Below are 24,964 nucleotides of genomic sequence, written 5' to 3' on the forward strand. Positions count from 1 at the left end.
TAATTTTCACAAAGTCGAGTTTTCAACCAGAGTATCAACTACTCTCACAAGGTTTTAATGCTGGTCTTCAAAAAGAAGATATAATCGGTTTATTTAAACGTCAAAAAAAAAATAACATTGAAGATATAATTCAACTATTTTGTGATACACAGAGATGTAAAAAGAAATCAAATCCGATAACTTGTATTCTTAGTGATAATACGGATGATATACCGTCTCCCCAAGATTTGGATAAATCAAACAAGAACCTCATTATCTTTGATGATTGTGTTAATGAGAGAAACCAAACGGTAATGGACAGCTACTACACAAGAGGGAGACATTCTTCTTGTAATTGTATTTATCTTAGTCAATCGTACTTTCAACTTCCTCGTCGTTCCATCAGAAACAATGCTAATACTTTTATTTTATTCAAGTTAAATTCAATAGATATCAATAATTTTTGGAGAGATAATTGTTCTACATTATGTAGTAAAAAGAAATTCGAGGATTACATTAAGCACACGACTGAAAAATATAAATATATTGTTGTGAAACAAGATGAGATATTAAGGGATATATTTTTTGTTTTATAAACAATTACATATATAAATGACAACTATTATTGTAAATCTTGTGGGTAAATCTGCTTCTGGAAAAAACTTTCATAAATCAAGGTTCTTGTGTAGTACAAATGAGAATATTGTAAATTTACTTAAAAAACACCCCGTGATACGCATTGTATCAACAACAACTAGAGCAATAAGACCTGGAGAAGTAAAAGGTGAAGATTATCACTATATTTCAGTGGAGGAACATATGCGATTGAGGAATGAAGGTCAAATATTTTAGGAGGATTGTCTTGGTACAACAAAATATTCACATTGTAAGAGTGAGTTAAGGAAACTAAAATCTGGTGGTCTTGGGATATTAGAAACTAATCCAGAAGGAACGAGACAAATTATTAAACATCTGAGCGGAGTGAAGATTTTATCATTCGGTTTTGATGTTGATGAAGAAACTCAACGCAAATGTATGAAAAGCAGAGATGCAAGTATTAGTGAAGAAGAAATTACAACTCGCATTAATGTTAATAAAGAATTTGATGAAATATTTAAAGAAAAGGATTTATTTGAACACATCTACTTGAATGATGAAGAAAAGGAAAATTTCCCTGTTGATCTTTACAATTCATTAAATGATATTTTACAATAAATAAATGGATGCAAAAGAAAGAGCAAGAAGATTTAAGGAACATCAAGAGTTGGTTTCAAAAGTTGTAAAACAGCAGGAAGACATAAAGAAGAAACGCAGACAGAAACTAACGGGCGAAGAAGCATTTGAAAGAAAACAAGAGAAATTTTTTAAACCACTTTTAAAAACTTCCCAAGAAAAAATGAAAGATGTTTCCACAGTTCCCACAGTAGAATATACTCCTAAAAAACTTCAAATGTTAAAAGATTTTGATCAAATGATGGAGGAAGAATTAGAGCATTTAGGAGAATTACAGGTATATGATGATGAAGGTTTATTTCAACAACTGGAAGAGATTAATCGACCCCCTGATTATATTGTGAATGCTCTTCAAAACAATGAATATTCAGCGGATTCAAAAACCAAAGCAGGACTCATTCCAACAGAACAACCAGCAATATTTCATCTTGTTCAAGAAAAGGTATTGATATTTAATGATGAATTAAGGTTCTTGGGTTCTGCTCAACACCCTGTTAAACTAACTCCGAGATTAATGTTTCTTCTCACAAAAGATGGAAGACAAGGTTCAACTGTGAGGGATGAATCAAAGTATATTGATAAACCATTGGATATGAAAAAAAAATAATAACAATAATAATAATAGGGTTGTTGAAAAAAATACAAATTTCTCCTTGCATATTACAGATGGTCTTATCTTTTCTTTCTAAAGCTTCATCGATAAGGTTTTTGTTTTTTGATGCTTTTTCTTGTTTCATTGCTTTTTCTAGTTTTGAATATATTACCAGAAGGAGAGGAGAAACTTTTGTTAGAGATACTTTAATTGATGTTCTACCAGGTATACTAAAAGCCCTTCCACTGAATGAAATTGAAGAACTCATATTATTTACCATAATTGTTTTTATCCAATAGTTGTTATATTTATCTTTGTTCAATTTTACATCCTTGACATATTTCTCAGTATCTTTAACAAATGAAGAGATTGATTGAAACTTGTCTTTTGTGTCTTGAAACATTGTATTTATTAAGTGAAAAAGTTGGAGGATAAAATGGTTTTAAGCACAGATTCACCTGTAAAATAAACGAAATTTTCATCAAGAAAATTTTAGTTTAAGCAAAGATTTATTATATAAATATGGTGAATACAACATACTGCAATGTTTGTAATCACAAATATAAACATTATAGAAAACACCTCCGAACCAACAAACACACATTTAATCTATTTCATAAAATATCTCCTCTTGAGTTGGAAAGAAAACATTGTGATATCTGCTCAAAGGATGTTTTGAAGAGTAGTTATAATAGACATCTTCAATCACAAAAACACAAGAAAAATGAGTTTAAAGTAAAGGGAGACTATTATATTGAAAACACTGATGGGGCATTTAAAGGGCATATAAAAATAAGGATTTTTCAATTTGGAGAACCCGGTCCATCATCAATAGCTGAATCAATTGAAATAGTGAAACGTGATGTTGAAAAAGTTATTAAAAAGACATTAAAAAAATGAAACCTTTAAAGTTTTATATGGGAGTGAAAATGAATATGAAAAGACAAGATGAAGAACAAACTCCTTATATGAGAACAGATCTTCATTTTATAACATCATTTCAAGATTTTTTGAATAGTGGGGTTTATGAAGAACTATCAAAACAAGAGGAGGATGGTGATAATACAGTGGTAGGAAGTGGATTCAATATTTAAAAAATCATCTTTTTAGATATACACATTCTAAAATCAAACCCTCTTAAAGCTTCTTCTTATATTGAATTACCAAAAGAAATAAAACTAAAGAAGGCAGTTGTTAATATTAAGAACAATGATAATAAATGTTTTCTCTGGTCTGTTCTTGCTCACTTTCATCCACCAAAATGTAATTCAGAAAGAGTAAAACAATATATGAAATATGAGAATACCTTGGACATTAAATATTTTAAATTCCCAATGCCACTAACAGATATTCCTAAATTTGAGAAAAAGAATAATATTTCTATTAATGTATATGGATTAACGGATACAAAGTTCAAATATTAAAAAATTCAAACAACTATAAAAATGAAGAAACACACATTGATCTTTTATATTTTAGTGTTGGAAATAATTCACATTACACATACATCAATAATTTATCAAGATTAATCTCTTCTCAGGTATTCAGAACAGCAAACAAAATATATCCTTGTAAGCGATGTCTTAATTCATTTCATACAAAAGAACGATTAGAACAACATTCAAAATATTGTAGTAATCATAAATCAGGTGTAATTGCAATGCCTAAACCTGGTGAAAAGATTTATTTTGAAGATTATAATAAATCTATCATGCACCCATTTGTGATATACGCTGATTTTGAGTGTATCCTTAAAAAGATAAATACTGCTTCTCCGAATCCAAAAGAATCATATACAAATAAATATCAAAAACATATTCCTTGTGGTTTCTGTTATTATATCAAATCATCTGTTGGAGAAAAGTATAACAAACTTGAACATTATAGTGGAAAAAAAGCTTCACAAGAGTTTGTAAAACGATTAGAAAAGGATTGTATAAGACTCACTAAATTAATGAAAGAAACAAATGAACCGATGAAATTAACCAAAGAAGAAAAATTAGAATTTAGAAAGAACAATATCTGTCATATTTGTGAGGGGGGAAATTAAGGAGTCTAAAGTTAGGGATCATTGTCATCTTACTGGTAAATATAGAGGTCCTGCTCATTCCTGTTGTAATCTTAATTATAAATTACCTTCTTTTATTCCAGTCTTTCTTCACAACAGCGCCAATTATGATACACATCTATTTTTAAATGAACTTTCAAAAACACCAGGGAATATTTCTGCCATAACAAACACAAGTCAAAAGTATATTTCATTTACAAAAATGATATTCACAAAACCTTTAACTCGTATTAGGTTTCTAGATTCTTACAAGTTTATGGGAACACCACTAGCCTACGTCGCATCAAATCTAAGCTCCACGGACTCTTTTCCAAATCTTAATTCATTCTTTCCAAAAGAGGAAATTCTCACTAAAGAGGAAATTCAGATTAAAGAGAGAATTCAAAGTAAAGAGGAAACTCTAATTAATGAGGAAATTAATGAAGAAATTCTAACTGAAGATGAAATTCTAATTATAAAGAAAATTCGAACAATGAATGAAATTCTAACTAAAGAGGAAATTCTGATTAAAGATGAAATTCTGATTAAAGAAGGAATTCTCACGAGAGAGGAAATTCAAACAAGGAATGAAATTCAAAGTAAAGAGAAAATTCTTACAAGTAAGGGAATTTATCCTTATGATGATATGGATTCATTTGTGAGATTTAAAGAAACACAACTTCCTTCAAAAGAAAGTTTCTATAATAACCTTTATGAAGAAGAGCTAAGTGATAAGGAATATAAACACGCACAAGAAATATGGAAAATATTTAAGATAAAGAACCTTGGAGAATATCATGATTTATATCTAAAAACAGATGTTTTATTGTTAGCTGATGTGTTTGAAGCTTTTAGATCACTCTGTCATAATAAAAATTGTTATGGATTAGATCCTGCCCACTATTTCACAGCTCCTGGTTTAGCTTGAGTGCAATGTTGAAAATGACAAAACAAGATATTGATTTAATCAGTGATGTTGATATGCTTTTGATGATTGAGAAGTCCAAGAGAGGTGGAATATCACAAGTATGTTCAAAAAGATATGCTAAAGCAAATAATAAATATCTTCCAAATTATGATAGTGAAAAATATAGTAATTATTTGATGTATTTTGATGCTAATAATTTGTATGGATGGGCAATGTCTCAATCTCTGCCTTATGGTAAATTAGAGTGGGTGGAAGAAAAGGATTATGAAAAGGCTTTGATGAATATTGTTATTTCTTCTCAAGAGGAATTGAATGACGAAGAAGGTTATTATTTTGAAGTTGATTTGAGGTACCCGAGTGATCTTCATAATAAGCATAAAGACCTTCCTTTTGCATGTGAGAAAGAAACCCCAAAGAAAGAATGGTTCAGTGATTATCATAAAAGTTTTAATATTAAAGGCAAATCAACAGAAAAGTTATTAACAACATTCTATGATAAAGAGGGATATGTTTTGCATCAGAGAAGCTTAAAACAGTTTTTGAGAGAAGGATTGAGAGTAGCTAAAATTCATAGAGTTTTAAAATTTAAACAAAGTCCTTGGGTGAAAAAGTATATTCAATTCAATACAGATATGAGAGCAAATACAAAAGTAAAATTTGAAGGGGACTTTTATAAATTAATGAATAATGCTGTATTTGGAAAGACTCTGGAAAATGTTAGAAACAGGCAAAACATTAGATTCGCAACGTCTTGGAAAGAAGCTTCGAGATTGATAAATAAACCAAGTTTTGAGAGAGAAGAGGTTTTTTCAGAGAACTTTTCTGCAATTCATATGAAAAAGGAAAGTATTGTAATGGATAAACCAATTTATATTGGAACAGCAGTTCTTGATTTATCAAAGATATTGATGTATGATTATTTGTATAATGACTTAAAGAAAGAGTATGGTCAAAATGTTTCATTGTTGTATATGGACACTGATAGTTTTATCCTAGATATAAAAACTGATGATGTTTATAAAGATATGAAGAAAAATATTGGAGTATATGATACAAGTAATTTCAGCAAGAAGAGTGAGTTATTTTCCAAAAAGAATGAAAAGGTTATTGGTAAGTTTAAGGATGAGTTGGGTGGAAAAGTAATGAGTGAGTTTATTGGATTGAGAGCAAAGGCATATGCTTATAAGTATGGTAATCAGATTCATAAGAGGTTAAAGGGAATAAAGAAATATGTAATAAAGAAATTAATAACTTTTAGAAATTATTATAATTGTTTGATGAATAAGAAAGAAGAATATAGGAAAATGAATACAATAAGAAGTTATAAACATAACATATATAGTGAAGAAGTAAATAAAAAGGCATTAGGAGCCTTTGATGATAAGAGATTTATTTTAGATAATGGAATGGATTGTGTTCCATATGGATATTGTATGATAGAGTGAATAGAATAGATTGTGTTTTAACGATGGGAAGATGGGTTAGGGTTTTTTAAGGGCTACTGCCACGTTTTTTTGCAATATATAAATGGTCAAACCAAGTATTAATCAAACTAAAGAGTGGAGAAAATCTCAGTCTTGGTATATAAATGGAAAACATAATGAATGTGAAAAATATCAAATAAGTCTTATTGAAAAAATAACAAAAACAAAGGTAAATAAAACAAATAAGCTAATCAATTTAAAAAGTAGTAAGTTAGAGGATGTAAAGAAAAAAATGAATTTCCTTGAATGGACTGAAAACTTTGATGGTTATCAATTGAACAATGAAAAAACAATTTACTCTAATCTCAAAATGATATGTGGCTCAGGAGGTGGTCAAACAAGAGCATTAAGAGAAGTTTATCATTTCGTAATGGCACAAAAGGGGTATCTTAAAAAATATAAAGATTCAAATGTTTTGTTTTTCAATATTTTAGATGGGGATTATTGTGCAAAGAAAATTAAGGTATTGAAGGAATTTGAGAATGAACAAATCTTTATAGGTTCAATGAGTGAGCTAAACAATATGCGTCGGTTATTTGATAAAGAGTGTCCCGAGGGTTAGACGTTTCAGATATTTCTTTCGAATCACCTTTTACAAATCACATTACCACTTTAGTACTTGAACAAATCTTTATCTTATTGTATGGATTATTTGAAAAAAAAAAAGTGTCCCCAGGTTAAAAGGGGAGACAAATAAATATACCTTGGGATAAAAAGGGGGTTTATTTTTAGGGAAAAAAATATGAATCGCTGAAAATCCCCCATTCATTTACATGGGGAAAAGTGAGCCAGAACCAGTATATTCACCCTACTAATATAGTCTGGAATGTTTTTCTTATAGAAACCTGTTGGATCATCAAACAAATGGAAACAATGCTGAGAAAATTACTGTCCAAGTCGTAGATGTGTGCGTGCACACCAGTGCATAGTGCTGGATATGATTAAAAAAAAGGTGTCTACTGGGAGTCAACACGCTCAAAACGGTCAATCAGAGCCATAACCAGCTCTTACTTTTCAGTGGGCATCTGATCATACCGTCTCCCCATCCCCATGAGCACATCAAAGGCTGATTTCTGGTCCGTTGAAGGCTGAATATCAGCATCTCGCAGGGAAACTTTGACGTACTTGGCACCGAAATCTTTCAATACGAACAGCGGTATACAACTTTCGATGGAAACAAAATCGACACGATCGAGAGTCGCCTGCGAATCAACCTTGCTGCTGCACTGAATTGATGCAATAGTTCGGTCAGAATATTCGTCGTCAAGATGCTGCGTGATTAAATCACCAATACAGTCACTCAAATTTATACCGCTGACATACTTCTTAACAATCACTTTCGCCCCAGAAATCACAGTCAATCTGAACCACGCTGGCCACTGCTCAGACGCCATGACCGAAGACGACTGCGCAGTTTGGTTAAAGGTGACTCGGCATTTTGGCGCGCGCGCACAAAATTTTATTTTGAAAATAAATGCCGACGTTTACATTTCGGGTTTTGAAACTTTTGCACCTTCGGCGGAAAATGTATAATTATAAAAGGCTAAAAATGTGTTTTATATTTATATTTCATTTCGGCAAATATACCTTCAGCAGATCCAAAAAACAAGTTATAAAATAACTAAGGCCTTTCCTGCTCTTTGTCTTTCCTTCCAGTCGTCGGTGTATATCTGTTGATATTTTGTCTTGTATTTTTCTTTTGTCTTTTTATCTTGCCAAAACGAAGTTTTTGCAAGATATGTTAGTCAGCTTGTATGTTTTTTTTTTTTTAATTTTTTTTTGTCTGTTTGTTAGTTATCATTGGAAATTTGGTCCAAATGGTCCAACAAAAAAACATGCCAAAATTATAATTGCGGCTGATTTTGGAACTTCAGGTGGATATACCCACGTAGAATCAATTTCTGTCTCAAGGAATCTAGTTATGACGAATGAATTGAGTATGTAAAAGTTAAAAGTAAAAGGGAAAGTTGCAAACTATAACTCTGTGAGCACTGTTGACGTCAAATTGAATGAATAGGATATCAGGTTCACTTGAGTGACCTAACACTATTGGCGGCAGAGGTTTTGCACTCTACCGAGTGCTCCCCCTCTAGTTCTCTATGTATGTGTGCTTGCATGTCTGAAAATCAAGAAATTGACCTCGCACAATGAAATAAGGCCATTTGGCCAATCATTGACATGGTGCACTCTCAGATTAACTTTTGCTGCAGCTTTAAACATCAATCTTCTTAATGGTTTAGAAAGTTTAAGTTATGTGATTTTGAATAAGTGACCCAGCTTAGGTGAGGTACCCAGTGCTGCTTGAGAAAAAAAAAACTACACAGGGGTTCTGTCACATGGTGTGTGTTAAAACGGTGTTTGTGCGTTTCTTACTCTTTCATGGCTGAACCATAGCACCTAGAGGCCCCAACTTTTGGTTGTAGGTTTGTAAGAATCTGGGAAAGGTTTTAAGTGACCCTGTGTTGCCCTTGAAGGCTGATTTGAGGCCACCAAAGGCCGCTATAAACGGTATATTGGGATGTAGGGTCAGGCAGTGCTGTCGCCAGCCCGCATGAAAAAGGTAACCACTACAAGGCCAATAACTCCATGGCTTTTCAATTTCCAACAGGGTTCGAAACTCCCGCCTTCTTATAAGTACAATTTTATAAATAATTTCAAGTTGCTGGGTACTCTTTTTCCTGGGCAGTGCTGGGTACTCCCTAATGAGTCATCTATCTGTAATTCCAGGCTGTGTGTGTGTGTGTGTGTGTGTGTGTGTGTGTGTGTGTGTGTGTGTGTGTGTGTGTGTGTGTGTGTGTGTGTGTGTGTGTGTGTGTGTGTGTGTGTGTGTGTGTGTGTGTGTGTGTGTGTGTGTGTGTGTGTGTGTGCGTGCGTGTGTGACCGCTGTTTCTCGCCAACCTCTGGTCCGATATAATTGAAACTTGCCAGGTATATTGCTGGGGACCCGAGGATGTGCCTTTTCAAGGTTTGATATTAATCGGACAAGTGCTTCCCAAGTTATGGCCATTTATTTACCAAACCAATGGCAAGACACGTTGTTGCGTGGGCGTGGCCGATGGGGAAGGGAAGCACAGCCGCGTTCCCCATTACAGGTTACAACGTACGGGCTTCCGGAGAGTGATGACTTCGTGCATTCTAATAATTTCTCGATTTCTTATGCGCATTTATAGATAAACACAATGGCCCAAGTTATGATCGTTTTCATATTAGACGGTGTATAAATTTCGGGAACATCAGAGTGCTGGTATGCTCCGAACCAGGAAGTAAATTTTTTTCTCTCTCTTCTCTTTTTGTTTTTCCTTGCCACGACATTGCGAAAAGGTAAAATACGTTGGCGCTAATTGGGTATTAAAAATAAATTGCGAATAATCGTAACTGCGAATAATATCGAACTTCCGGGTCATGCACGTACGGGCACGTGAGAGCGAAGAAATGGCCTGTGTGGTTTATTTATTTATTTATTATTATTATTATTATTATTATTTTTTTTTTTTTTTACGGGCACGTACTAGTACATTTAACCTCTCTAGTGGTCGAGATAAGTAAGAAGCCTCAGTAATGGTGGCAGTCTGTTGTGGAGGTGCAAGGAGTGCATTTATGCTAGCAATCCAATGGAGCGTTGGTTTTCACCAGTGTTTTTGTTGTTATGCACTGAAGCTCAAACTTTTGAAAGGACTTGCCATGGTTGCTCGTGTCCAACTGCCTTGGAGCACGCATACAGTATCCCGATGTTGTTCTTCCACCAGTCTTCAGCTATCCGGCATTCTTTTGAAAGGTGCTCATAATATTGAGTTAAATTATGTTTGCTTTAATCGTGAATTTTCATTGCGCATGTACACATGGCACATGTTGGATATTATAATGAGATCTATCGCATTGACTGTGTTATAAACACGACTACGTTGGATATTATTAACGTGATGTATGGGAAGTCGTGATTGCCTTTGTAAGTATCCAACGGAGGAGCATCAGGAAGTTGCTCGACTTCATATGTATGTATGGCGCGGACACTCCATAGGTTCGATACGACGGCATTCCGTGGTACGCATACCTCTGCCAGGCTGAACAGTTTACATTTTGTTTCCCACTGACAGGCCAGATCTAGGTCCGGACCTGAACCAAAATCTAATTGGCTTGTTCTTGTCACCGACCCAACTCATCCATCAAGTTTTGTCATCATCTGTCCACAATGGTTTGAAATATCATTCTGTATATCATTTTTGGCTCGATCTCTCAATGGTGCAGAATCACTTAAAAAAAAAAATTCTCATAACTGCATACGAATCTGGATATTGACCAAAATTTAATCAATTCGGTTTTGTCACACACCCTAATTGTTAACCAAATTTCGTTTGAATCTGTTTATAACATTTTGAGACATCACAGTCACAGACACACAGAATACAGACTGACAAACAGGGGTGAAAACATAACCTCCATCACACTTTGGTGGCGGAGGTAAAAATCTTCCAAAATATGCTTATAAACCTATATGGCAGCTAACTGTCGTCTGTTGAGGATTGTACATCCAATAACACTCATTAAACTTTTGGATAGCATTGCTGAGCCACAAAACTATCCCGGAGTAATTTTTCTTCTTCTGTGTCTCTTTGTTGTTGTTTTTTTTTTAGACTGCCTAATTCAAAATTGGTTTTAATAGCTCAGGACTTGGTTTAAACATGTATCTTGTGCATGTTATAGTGGGAATGTTGTTGTCTACTGAAGTTTTCATAATGTGGAAAGATTCCATGAAATGGGGTATAACTGCTTAAAACTATGTATAGGAAAATGAGAGGTGTGCAGGACCATTCCTGCCAATCAGATCGGTGGGGATGGGCCACAGCGAACACAATATGACTTTCAAAATGACGTATGAATGCTAAATGAGGCTGTTTGTGTGTGTGTGTGTGTGTGTGTGTGTATGTGTGTGTGTGTGTGTGTGTGTGTGTGTGTGTGTGTGTGTGTGTGTGTGTGTGTGTGTGTGTGTGTGTGTGTGTATGTGTGTGTGTTTTGGAGCGAACCCCTTGCTTTTGTATACGCCAACTACATTAACAGCAAGAAAGTTCTCATATGTTTTCTGTTTAAAATTGTTCACTTTAAATTGAGGTTATCTGAATTTCAACAAGTGATTTGCTTATCTATATACTATTTGAAATGTTTTAGGTTTGCTGGAGGTTTGTTCCCGCAACGTCCAGCTTCTATACTCAGCACACTGTTTCCACATAAGGTGTCTGAACACCACACAGTTTCTGAAAATGGTCATCTTTGTTTTGCTCAGATTGAATGTGAAATGTGTGCTTGTCTTGTTGCTTATCGGGGTGTGAGGAGAGGGGGTGAGGAATCGGTTGAATTCCTCATCCGTTGAATGAAAACTAGGAGTCATCCTCAAATGAACATAGCAAGGTTTGAACAGTTCTGTGCAGTCTGATTGGCAAGAGTCATCCAGTTGATGGAGCATGGGTTATGAGACCATACATACAGTACTTGGTCAACCGCAAATTGGGAAAGTCTTTTTTACAACATCATGGCTCAAGGATCAGTTTGATTGAACACAGGAAGGTTTTGTTTTAATGAAACAATGCACGCACCTTGTTAACAGTTTATTCACCACCTATTACCTCCGACCACCGAATGTGCACGGAGGTTATGTTTTCGTCCTTGTTTGTCTGTTTGTTTATTTATGTGCAGACTATCTCAAAATGTTGTGGACGGGGTTCAGACGAAACTTGGTGGACATGTTGGGTGTGTGACAAGGGCAAATTGATTAGATTTTAGTGAAGATCCGAATCTCGATCCTGATACAGGATTTAAATATATATATTTTTAACGTGATGCTTCACCATGGAGAGATGGGGCAAAAAACGACACAGTATATATATATATATATGACATGATATTTCAAAAAATTATGGACGGATTATGACAAAACTTGATGAATGAGTGAGGTAAGTGACGAGAACGAGCCGGTTAGATTTTGGTTCAGTTCCAGACCCAGATCCAGCCTAGTATCAGCAGGATACAAAATGTGAACTGTTCAGCCTGGCGGAGGTATGCTCTCTACTGAGTGCCCTCCTAGTTTTCCAACTGTGTACAAAAAGTTAAATTGATTATTTTTCAAGTCCCTATGAACTTTATTTTGAAATGCTGCTAAAACAGCCAGTGTTATCCTGCTCTGTAAGTGTGAACTGCTGGCCTTTAAACAGAGCCATGGATTTGCGGCCACAGTAATAAAGCCTACGATCATCAAATCACAGTTCTTTGTACTATTACATTTTCTTGCTTTCACACGAATAATTTTAAAGGGCAAACCACATATTATTTTACCTTTTGCCTCCTCATTATCCCTCACACGTGAAACGAAAAGCGAAGTTAAGCAATTGGTTCACGTCTGTCCGTCCGGTCCGTCCGTCTGTCTACAAACGTCGGTTTATGATCGAGGAACAACTTGTTTAAATTGAATGTTATATTTTGAATACGAATTGAAACATGAATATGAAAACAAACCTGCCGTTTAACAGTACTTTGTCTGAATTTGTCCCGATCGCACATGTGCTAAGAGCGGTGAGATCATTTTTTCACTCCGTCTGCCTGGCCGTCAAACAAAATTGAGAATAATTCCGAACAGGAAACTTACTCTTTTAAAGGATGTCATAAAAGACACCAACAACAGGCTAATGTACTGTAACGTCTTAAATAAGGCGGGGTAATCGACACCGTGTCAATGGTGGTAAAACAGCGGTAAAATTCCAGAATTTATTTATTAACATGACTTTTACAATCTTTATTTTATTTCAATTGAATTATATACTTGAACACGAGAACACAAATCACCTTTTTGTCACTTTGAAAACCCTTCTGTTTTGCAGGACTTGGGCATGTTAAATAAGTGTCATGCATAAGACTGCTTCAACAACGCAAAACTTGCAGAATTTTTAAAAACGATCTTTAATATAATTATTTTATTTAAATTGAAGTACCGTATTTGCTTGAACACTGAGTAATGCATTATATGTCCTCTCTAGTTTGCATGGGTAATAGGAAGAATAGCCCCCTTAACCAAGCAGACTTTGATGCATCTTGCATTGATTAAATGTAAATTATAATATCATGGGAAAATGTAAAGCTCTACTTTACTTATCATTCTGTCTTTTGACAAATAAGGCCACAACAAAGTCGCACCATTTCTTCCGATTCATCGCAAACTCTTCCATTTCTTTCACTTCCATCCCGTTGAAAGCTTTTATTTCTGTTTGGATGGTCTTCCTCGAAGTTTCTCTTGTTCTCCCTCTCTTTCCCCCCCCTCTTGGTGTCCAGAACAGCTTTTATCAAACCATCTTCAACATCTTTCCTTATTGTCCATCCAAATTACCTCCATATTCTCTTTAATTTCTTCATTGATATATTTTTGGCCTGCATTTTTTCTTGTTTCTTCATTTGAAATTCTGATCTTGTCAGAACATTTTTTGGTTATCTTCCAGCACTCTATGCCATACAAAAGAACTGACTTTATGTTTGAATTGAATATATCTTGGAACTTTCATTATCCCCACGCTTTTGGAAAGAAGCGAGGGATGGAGAGGGATATTGCAATGGGCTCTTGTCTGTATGTCTTTGTGTCCGTCTTGCTATCTGTCCGTCCATTACACTATCTCCTCCTAAATGGTTGTGCAGGAATTGACCAAACTTGGTCGTTATGATCACCACATGGCAAGAAGCCATGAGATCAGTACCATGTTTGGCCCTGCCCCTTGGGGCCTTGCAGTGGGGTCAAAATGTCAAATCCCCAAAAATGCAATTATGGGCACATTTAAAAAAAAAATACAACTTTGTATGTGCAATCAACATTGGGGGATGCATGAAATATGTACTGTAACAACGTTTTTGGATTTGACCCCCGGTTCATGCCACAGGGAATGGGGACTTAAGCATCACAATGGTCAAAACGTGGAAAAAAAATTTAACTCAAAATTTGATGTCGGGTCAATCCTGGTGGAACCTTTTGCCATCTTTCAACTTTGTTATAGGTGGGTAGCATGGGGATTTGTGATAGCATGCCATCAACTATGCTCTTGTTTTAGTTGCTAACGATGTGTTTTTGCTTGTCCATTCTTTGTTGAAACCAATTAATACTAGTCTTGCTTTATTGATACTGGTCTCAATATCTTTCTCAGTTCTTCCATTATTTATCCAATATTGTTCCTAATTATCCAAAAATGTTTCTATATCTTAAATCTTATTTCCTTTCAAAAGAAGATCTTGGGGTTCAGTATTTAATCTCTTTCTACAGCTTAGTTTTGGCGACATTAATTTTCAAAGTTACTTTTCTTGCTTTTCTCAAATATTTTTAGCTTATCTGGAATTGGAATTCTAGAGAAGGTATTGTTATGGATCCAGGGTTCGAGGCTCGCGACGATGGGAAGCACTCGCGTCCCTCCCGAATGCCTGGTCCTGAGGCCGCCAGGCACAACTAACTCTCCGCGCTGGCGTGTTGCTAAGCAACCACAAACGCTGATTGCCAATGCCAATCCTGACAGGGTTACATTACTTTGCGTGATGCCTTTCCTGTGGATGGCTTTACCAAGGGGGATTACTTGCCCTCGATGCGTACTTGCGTGGAACTTGCCGTATGAGGTGCAGCCGAGCGGAGCTGCCAAGTACGCACTGACTAATAAAAGCCAGTTAATGAGTTCGAACTTCCTGTTTAAACTAAAGTGCGGACTATGCTGGACCAATGAAGGAAAAGACAGAACGAGCTGGGTATATTTATAATAAGGGCAATTTATTGAGAAAGCAAGGGCAAGGAAAGGTCATGTGGCACAATAATAAAATGTTTTATTCAGCAATGTGTACAGCAGGGCAAAGCAAGGATTGATGAGGTGCTGCAAAAGAAATGTGATTATTTACAAAGAGAAGACACAGAGTGGAGCTAAACTGATATAAATAACATATATTCTTAGCTTATCCATACAATGCAGGCACCATCAGACACACACCCGAATAATTTAGAGAGTAAGAAAGATGAGAGGCAGTTGAGGTGTTTGCGATCTCTTTCAGTACCTGGCACGGCCGATAGGTCTACGCTTCCCAGTCGCTTAGAAGTGGGGGGAGGGGGGGGGAAGAAAACTGGGGATGTTTATGGTGTGTGAGTGGGAAGTGCAAATGAGTTGTAGTTGTAATGCAGAAAAGGAAGAGTGAAGGAGGTGCGTATCTGCAGTTTCTCTTTTAGTTTGTGCGTCTACAGCAGATGAGACAAGATGCGAGAGACAGAACGTGTGAGATAATAGCTTAACGTGGTGTGTGAGGACATTTTCAAATGTAAATGCTCACGAAGATTTATCCCTAGATGACCCTCAAAAAGTTTCATAGTGATCAGATGTAGTGTTCTACATTTGCAATTATGACGTCATAACGAAGGCACCTATGACATCATAAAAAATCGCACTCAATCCCCTTGAGGAGTACTTGCTATGTGCCAAGTTTCAATTTTTTCCTTGTATGGTTTCAGAGATACAGAAGTCCAAAGTTTTTCCATTTTTCCAACATGGCTGCCACACTACGTGACCTACGACGTCATAATTATTATTGAAACATTCTACTTGAGTAGTCACACCGATGGTGAAAATTTTGTCTCAATCTGACAAGCGGTTGCAGAGAATAACACTAAAGTTCTGTGTGGACAAACAGACAAACGGACCCAAATGCAATAACCTCTCCTTCGAGAGGGTAATAACTGTCTCATGACCACCACATGTTGAGTGCCATTGCCTTGGGGGGGAGTGCCGGCTTCGCAGAACCACAACAGTATTGTGATCGTGTACCGTCCGTCTGTCTGTCTGTCCGTCCTTCTCCTATTTTGACTTCTCCAGCCAAACCGCTAGGCCAATACAGCTGAAATTTGGTTGCTAACCTGATTGGTGACGGTATTGCAAAGCTCATTCCGGTCACGTGAGTAGGTAAAATGGCAAAAGTAGGTCAAAATGGTGGACTTAGTAAATTCCTTCAAAAATCTTCTTCTCCAGACCCACCAGTCAAAATGCTATCAAATTTGGGTTCCACCATTAAGCCAGGGTATGTACTGTATGTTAATTTGTGGAAGTCATGCCGATCACGTGACCAGAAGTGTGTCAAAATGGCCAACTTAGTCAATTATTGCTAAAATCACAAAAATACCTTCAAAAATCTTCTGCAGACCTACCAGTCAGAATGCTCCCAAATTTGGGTTACTTCATTGGGCCAGGGCCTTGTTAAGCTGCAGGTCCAGTGGTCCGATTTATTTTTCTTTTTAATCTTTCCAACTGTAGTTGAGATAAGTCCTAAATTGTCAGCATAGTCTAAATACTTTAGAACTTTGTTGGCCATCAATTCAATCTCTGTTTCCTTTCCTTTGGTTGTCTTTGACACAAGCTCGTCGACCACAATTATAAATCTGAGTTATCATAAATCATAAAGCGAATGCATCTCCTTGCTTCCCACTTGTCTTTAACTGGGAACAATGGTGACGGTTTATTTAATTCATTACATTTCACGTGAAGCCTGCATATAAGATTTTAATCATTGGATTATTATTTCACGTATTTCATCATCTTCAACAGCTTCCATAATGACTCGATGAACATTATCCAAAGGTTTTTCAAAGTCGACGAAATTAACATATAATGGGTTTTGCCATTCTACTGAATGTTCAATATTCGCAACTTGATGGAGTACTGCTGTCCCCTCTATCCTGACTCACATCTTGCTCAGCTTGATGCCGTGGAAACCAAGGCCTTCAAGGTTATTGGAATTTCCCACGATTAAGCTGAGTCTGTGGGCTTATCACTTTCCCATGGCAGATAAGTCGCTCATCTCTGTCTTCTCCCACCTCCTTTCTGGTCTTTTACCCTCTGCTCTGTCCATTATTTGTCTCCCCCCCCCCCAGGTTCTATTATTTCTCCCCCCCCCCCCAGGTTCCTGCAGAGCCCACACGGTTCACCATCAATCCCCTTCTGCTGAAACCCCCAAAATCCAGGATCACTGCTCACCTCCACTCATTCTTACCTTTTTTTTCTGTGCTTGTGAAACCAGCTTCCACATTTTCTTCAATCTCATTCTTCCCTCCAGTTCTTCAATACGGCTGTTCACTAACATCTCAAATTGTATCCCATCCAAAACCATGATATTTTCTACCCCATTGTCCCCCCCCCACCCCCTCCAGGCACCCCCAAGCTCACCTTATTCTAATTTTCCAGTTTTTACTTCCTGAGAGTCACCTTTATCCATATTCACCCCATGCATTCTCCCCCCCCCCACCCCATTCCTCCCCACACCCAATGTTTGTTTTGTCTTCCAACTCAGCTGTTGGTGTCCCCCCCCCCCCATACTGTTCCTTTTGTCCTGTTGCGTCTTGGTCCATTCATGTCCTTGCTCTCCCATGAGGCATGACTCTATATACAAAGAAGAATGAAGGACAACTTCAGCAAAGTGGATGGCATGCCATCGCAAATCCCCACACTTCGCACGGAAAGCAAAGTTGAAAGATGGCAAAAAAGCTCCACTAGAAATGACCCGATATGAAGTTTTCAGTAAAAGGAATCTTCTGTTTTCACCCCTACGAACCCACGGCCCCATTCCCTGGCACATGAACCGAGGGTAAAATCCAAAAATCGCATCACTTGACCTGTAGCTTATCTGGGCCCTGGTCTTCTGCTGTAACCAAAATTTTGGTCACATTCTGACTCGTGAGTCTGGAGAAGAAGATTTTTGAAGGAATTTGCTAAGTCCACCATTTTAACATACTTAAAGTCACATGACCGGAACAAACTTTACAATCCCCGTTACCAGTCAAGAACAGAACATTGCTGCCAAATTTCAACCGGATCAGCCCAGCAGTTTGGCTGGAGAAGGTAAAATTGGAGACGGATGGACGGACAGTGCACAATGACCATACCTTATCTGCATTTCCAATTCCAGATAAGTTAAAAAATTGTTTCATGTTTCATGCATCCCCCAATGTTGATTGCATAAACAGTTTCATAAAATAATGCTTTAAAATGTGGCCATAATTGTATTTTTTCGCATTTGACCTTTTGACCCTACCCCAGGTAGTGGGGCCAAACATGATACTGTTCTTGCACCTTCTTTAAATGTGGTGGCATAACTTCCAAATTTGGTGAATTTCTGCACAACCGTTTGGAAGCTTATTACGTGACGGACGGACGATCAGACAGACAGAGACTGAGCCGATTCCGATTATATAGGTTAAAAAACAAACAAAAAAAAAAAAAACCATGGAGACAAAAATCTAGTTTTGGCACGATTTTTCCCTTTCTAAAATCTCCCTGTTCTCTTCTTAATATCTCGTCGACTACTCCATCTATTCGATCCAAAATGCATCTTGTTTAAATGTTTATTGCCACTGAAAGTAAGGTTATTCTTCTCCAATTGCTGCAGTCCTCAAAGTTCTTTTTTGGTGGGGAGGGGGGGATCTTTATAATAATTCCTTTAAGCCAATCTTCCGGTACTCCTTCCTCATGCCAGATAAAAAACAAACAAACAAACAAACTTGTGTCGAGCTTTTTCTCGATTCGGAATATCGACTTTTAACAACTTTGCTGTGATCCCTTGAGCCCTGCTGCCTTATTATTTTTCAACTTTTGAGTAACTCGTGTAATTTCTTCTTCTGTTAAACATGATGTACACATATCTTTTGGTGATGTCACATTTATTTACAATTTAAGTGGGTTGATATGATCTTCCTTTTTCAGAATTTGCTCAAAATGTTCTGCTCATCTCTCTCGATGTTCTTTTCTGTTTTCAGGGTCCTTCCATATTTCACCTTTACATCTGATGTTCCCTGATATTGTTTTCACGACAGGAGTAGCACGACAAACAAAACCACAAGCAAACACCGGTCCTTGACTTATAGTCAGGATTTGTACCAAATGATGCTACCATTATTTGTGTACTTAATGTTATTAGTATTAATTTATATATGGTTTGTTGCAATGTTATCATTATTTTTGTTATTAATTTTGTAAATGGAATACGATGCCGTGGAAGACGTCATCCGTTTATATTAGTCTTAAAGTGTCTATAGTGTATTTGGGGTCTTATGGGTCCTCTGGGTCTTTTGGCTCTTCACGGTCTTTTGGGTCCTCGGGGACTTTGGGGTCTTTTGGGTCCTCTGGGTGTTTTCGGTCTTTTGGTGTATCTAGGTCCTCTGGGTCTTTTGGGTCTGATAGGTCTTTTGGGTCTTTTGGGTCCTCTGGGTGTTTTTGGCCCTTGGGACTTTTGTGTCATCTGGGTCTTTTGCATCCTTATGGACTTTTGGGTCATCCTGATCATCTGGGTCTTTTGGGTCCTCAGTGTCTTTTTGGTATAAAGGGCCTTTCGGGGTGTTTGGGATCTTAAAAGTTCAAAGCGAACCCAGCAGTGTAGAGTCGAAAGGTACATTCCAATGGTATCTAATTAATGACGGACGTAATTAAAAGACAGCAAAAGCATGACACACACACACACACACACACACACACACACACACACACACACACACACACACACACACACACACACACACACACACACACACACACACACACCACACACACCACACACCTCATCTATTTTCATACAAAAACTGTTAGACAGCTTCTTCTTCATTTTGGCAGACAGAAGGAAATAGCCAATTATTGAAGCGGCTTCACTGCCGAAAAAATTTATCTCACACCTCTCTGCACATGTGCGATCGGGATGAATTCAGAGCCAAAATTCTGTTCTTCTTTTTCGTGGTCCGATTCATGTTCAAAATATAACATTCAATTGAAAATGAATCGTTTCTCGATCATAAACTGGTGTTTGTAGACAGGACAACTTCAGCAAAGTGGATGGCATGCCATCGCAAATCCCCACACTTCCCACGGAAAGCAAAGTTGAAAGATGGCAAAAAAGCTCCACTAGAAATGACCCGATATGAAGTTTTCAGTTAAAGGAATCTTCTGTTTCCTGGTGTTAGCTTAATGGTTAGAGTGGTGGGTTTGGGATCCTATGATCCTAAGTTCAAACCCCACTTGGCTGTTGAATTAATTCCAGGTGGGGTTGACTCTGCCTGTCATCATTCTGAGGTCGGAAAAATGAGTGCCGGCTTGCTGGTATCCTGTGTCAGTGTGGCGACCCGTCAAGGATTGTGCTCAATAGCCAAGGAGACTGCTGAGGCAGCACCAACACTCTGCACAGAGTATGGTCCCGATGGATGGATGGATGGATGGATGGATGTAGACAGAACGACAGACAGACACGGAGAGAGTCAGATGCATAACTCTGCTTTTCACTTCAGGGTAATTTCTGAACCAAATCCAACCAAATTTTGCATGGTACCTTCAGGGTAACAATGATGGTTCATGTCAAGGTAGCATATCTCAGGGAGGGGGTTCAAGGTGAGAAAGGAAGACCCCAATTCTCTCTTTGTAAATGTGTATCATGTAGTGCCACCTGGTGGTAGCGATTATTATAAATCATCATTTTCTTGTACAAAGATAGTTTAAACATCTTGATCATATGCATTGCTGTGATGTTGAAATCTGAGTGAGAATAATTCAAAATTTTCCAAAATGTTTAATTTCACTTATTTCAAGTGGATAGGAGGTTCAAACCAAAGCATTTTCAGCGAAGTGGAAGTGATTTTTGTTCACTCAATATATAAGCAGCAAGGATGGTTGATGAAGGTGATATTAGCTGATTTCCAAGCAGATGACCTCGGGAAATGATCGGATGAATAGAGTAAAATGGTGTTTGTTGTCTTTTGATTAAATCCATCAGCAAAGTGATGGGTAAAATGCCAAGTCTTCTGTAAAGTTTATCTTATCGTTCTTTAGACTTTTGTTGACGTCGTCTCTTTTACTTGTATTGTTTCTGATATTCTTATCCCCATCACCGAAGATTGATGAAGGTTATGCTTTCACACGGCTTGTTTGTCTGTATGTCTGATTGTTACTTGCAAAATCGAAGATTTTTCACGTCCGTTGGTCAGTCGATTTTCTTATTCTCTCTGTTTGTCAATCGCCTGCAGGTCAGAATTTTAAACCAATCGTCATGAAACTTTACCAAGTTCAAGAGCTAGTCTCAACTGAGAAGTCTATTGATTTTGAAGTCAAAGGTCATCTTGAGGTCGAATTTCTAAAATCGTCATTTTTTTCATCCGATTGACTTGAAATTTGAACATTTGCATATTGCGTCACTGAATTGGGAAAGCAACTATTTTTGAGGTTAAAAGGTCAAAAGATCAACTCAAGGTGAAACTTCTAAAATCATTTTCAACTGAAAAATCATCGATTTACATCCTATTAACTTGAATGTTGAACAGGATTTGCATAGTCCATCACTGAATTGGGAAAGCAACTATTTTTGAGGTCAAAAGGTCAAAGGTCAACTTGAGGTCAAACTTCTAAAACCCTCAACACCTTTTATGGCCCCAAGACCCATTAAGACCACAAAGACCCTGAACACCCGTAACACCCAAAAGATCCAGAGGACCCAGAAGTCTCCGATGAACGAAAAGACCCCGAGGATCCAGAGGACCCAAAAGTCCCCGAGGGCACAGCAGACCCAGAGAACCCAAAAGACCCTGGGGACCCAAAATACCTCAAGGACACATAATACCCTGAGGACCCCAAAGCCCCCGAGGACCCAGAGGACCTAAAATACCTCGAGGACTCAAAAGATATCTCGGATACAAAAGACCCCGATAATCCAAAAGAACGGTGATGACCCAAATGACCCCAAGGACCCAAAATAACGAAAAGACCCCGAGGACCTAAAATACCTCTAAGACAGCTTAGGGCCCCTAAGTCCTTTTAAGACCCCCTAATGCCCTATAGACCCTGTTCCACCTTTTAGAACCCCTGGACCTCTAAACCCCTTTAGAACCCTGAAGACCCTTAGACTCCTTTCGACCTTCACACCTTTCAGACCTTTTAATATCCTGCAGATCCCTTTGACCTTTAGACCCCTTTTAGACATTTTAAGACTCCTTCATACAATTCCAACCATTCAAACCTTACATTACACTCTTTCGACCCCTTCGACCTTTTAAGAACCCTTGAGACCATTTTGACTATTTAGACCTTTTCAGACCTTTTCACCCTAACAACTTTTCAGATCTTTGACCTTTACACATTTACAATACCATTTAGACCTTTAATTTTTCAATCAATGACCTTTAATTTCGTACATCCTTTAATTTATTTGCCACACAAAAGAAGTCCTGGTGAGGGTCTGTCCATCACCGAAGGTGAAGGAGGTTATGTTTTCACCCCTGTTTGTTTGTTTGTTTGTGACTTGCAAAATCGAAGATTTTTCAAGGATATTGGTCAGTCGATTTTGTTATTCTGTCTGTCTGTGTCTGTTTGTTGCCTATAGGTCACAATTTAAAACCAATCTTCACGAAACTTCACCACATGGTAGAGTTTGTCATAAGGAAGAAGCCTATTATTTTTGAGGTCAACATAGGCCCGAGGTCAACAACTAAGGTTGTATTTCAAAAATCCTCAATTTTCATCTGATTGACTTGAAATTTGAAGAGGATTTTGATATTAGGTCACTGAATTAAACCACCAATTAGTTTTTGAGGTAAACATGGACCAAAAGGTCAACATAGGCCAAATTTCTAAAATTGACAATTTTCATCTGATTGACTTGAAATTTGAAGAGGATTTATATTTCAGGTCACTGAATTGAACCAGGCAATTATTTTTGAGGTCAACATCGACCAAAAGGTCAGCATAGGCCCAAGGTCAACAACTAAGGTTGTATTTCAAAAATCCTCAATTTTCATCTCATTGACTTGAAATTTGAAGAGGATTTGCAAATCAGGTCACTGAATTCAACCACCACTTATTTTGGAGGTCAACATAGACCAAAAGGACAACATAGGCCGAATTTCTAAAATTGCCAATTTTCATCCGTTTGACTTGAAATTTGAAGAGGAGTTGCATATTTGGTCATTGAATTCAAACACCAATTCTTTTTGAGGTCAAATTTGTTTTATGGATTTTGCAAGTATCATGCTCTGCACGACGTCTTCTTCTTGTTTGTTTGTTTGTTTGTTTGTGTTCAGGATATCTCAAAAAGTTGTCGATGGATTCGGATGAAATTTGATGGGCTGGTTGGGTGTGTTACCAGGACAAACTTATTAGATTTTGGTGAAGATCCGGATCTGGATCCGGCTGCGACAATTTTTTTTCAGTGATTATTCACCATTGAGAGATGGGGCCAAAAACGATGTACAGCATGATATCTCAAAAAGTTATGGACTGATTCGGACGAAACCTGGTGGACATGTTGGTGTGTGACGAGGGTGAAGTGATTCAATTTTTTTGAAGATCTGAATCTGGATCCAATATTTTTTTAAGTGATTCTTCATCATTTAGAGATTGGGCCTAAAATAATATAATGCACGATATCTCATAAAGTTGTGGGCGGATTTGGATGAAACTTGGTGGTTACGTTGGGTGTGTGACGAGGAAGAATTGATTCCATTTTAGTGAAAATCCAGAGCCGGATCTGGATACGAGAATTATTTATTTTTTTTAAGTGATTCTTCACCATTGAGCGATCGGGACAAAAACGATATATTGCATAATATTTCATTCAAAAATGTATTGGACCCGATATGTTGTGCTTAAGGTGCATCAGGCATTAAGTAGCAGAGGTGTTCGCTCTACCAAGTGCCCGTCTAGTTTGTTCTGCATTTAATTTGTTGCTACATCGCACTGAATTACACTCATTTTGCTGTATTTACATTCAATTTACAGACAAATGTCTTTCATTTATGGGCTTCCATTCTAATAATGCTTTCTGTGCTGTTACACGAAGCATCATCGCAACCCCGGCTTGGTGAACACCATCCGTCCCTCCCAGATAAATCCGTTTTTCATGTTTTAAGACAAATCTTCCCATCTCCCATCTATGTCCTTTCACTTATTCCTAGAATACCTAAGAAATAGCTTCAAAATTAATTTGTTACTTCAGCTACTACCCATGACTTGAACATCATCCTCATGTTTGAGTTTCCTATAGCTATAGGCTTTTTGGGATCAGTCAGAGAGGTTTTCAGTCTGACTGGTTCCAAATGGATTTCACGACTATATGTCATATCAACAGCCTCTTCAGACTGAACTCAATCTTCTGACCCCAGATCACAGATTTTTCACATACAGTATTTGTTGCAGTTTCTGTAGCAAAATACTTTTTTTTAACAGGAACAGGTTACTGGCCCATTGCCCAACCCCCAACCCCTATCCCCCAACCTGGATAACCAGCGGCAAAAATATTTTAATAGTGGCATGCCCTCTCTGTGACTATACCACAAGTTATAGGCAGTGAGCCTAGCCTTTAATCAGCCATTGATTAAATAGATCATTAAATTTGTCCACTTTCAGATGCCATGTCCTCCATCAAGGGTACCACTAGCCTCCCCAGTGTGTTCATCCACACAAAGCATTGGCACTTCCTGGGATTGTTGAGTTCTTTATCCGCCGCTCAGCATTCGGCATTGCTCTGACAAGATTAGAAAAAGCAAGGCCACCACGAGCAGGTTTCAGAGCACTAGCCCCAAATGTAAGCAGTGGGGTTGCATAATGGGTGTATGCTACAGGCTGAAGTAAGACTTCCTTCGGACCTCGTGCTTTCACACATCTTGTTCACAGCTCATAAATATTCAACTGACT

At 37.4% G+C, this 24,964-nt stretch overlaps 1 protein-coding gene across 6 annotated transcripts in view; it reads left to right on the forward strand.

The window, feature by feature from the left end:
• Window positions 1–24,964, forward strand: part of BPTF (bromodomain PHD finger transcription factor) — a 232,626-nt gene that overhangs the window by 26,002 nt on the left and 181,660 nt on the right. Inside the window, exon 2 of one of the 6 annotated variants that reach the window (XM_085892606.1) lies at window positions 9,921–10,038. The exons of the other annotated variants lie outside the window; for them this stretch is intronic. Within the exon in view, the coding sequence (XP_085748732.1) occupies window positions 9,921–10,038 (118 nt within the window). The remainder of the gene's footprint in view (window positions 1–9,920; window positions 10,039–24,964) is intronic. 6 annotated transcript variants of the gene reach the window in all.

The sequence above is a fragment of the Eptatretus burgeri genome, chromosome 8 (genome assembly GCF_056783735.1).
Source record: "Eptatretus burgeri isolate ZD-2024b chromosome 8, Ebu_testis_v1, whole genome shotgun sequence".
In the NCBI taxonomy this organism is placed as follows: Eukaryota; Metazoa; Chordata; class Myxini; order Myxiniformes; family Myxinidae; genus Eptatretus; species Eptatretus burgeri.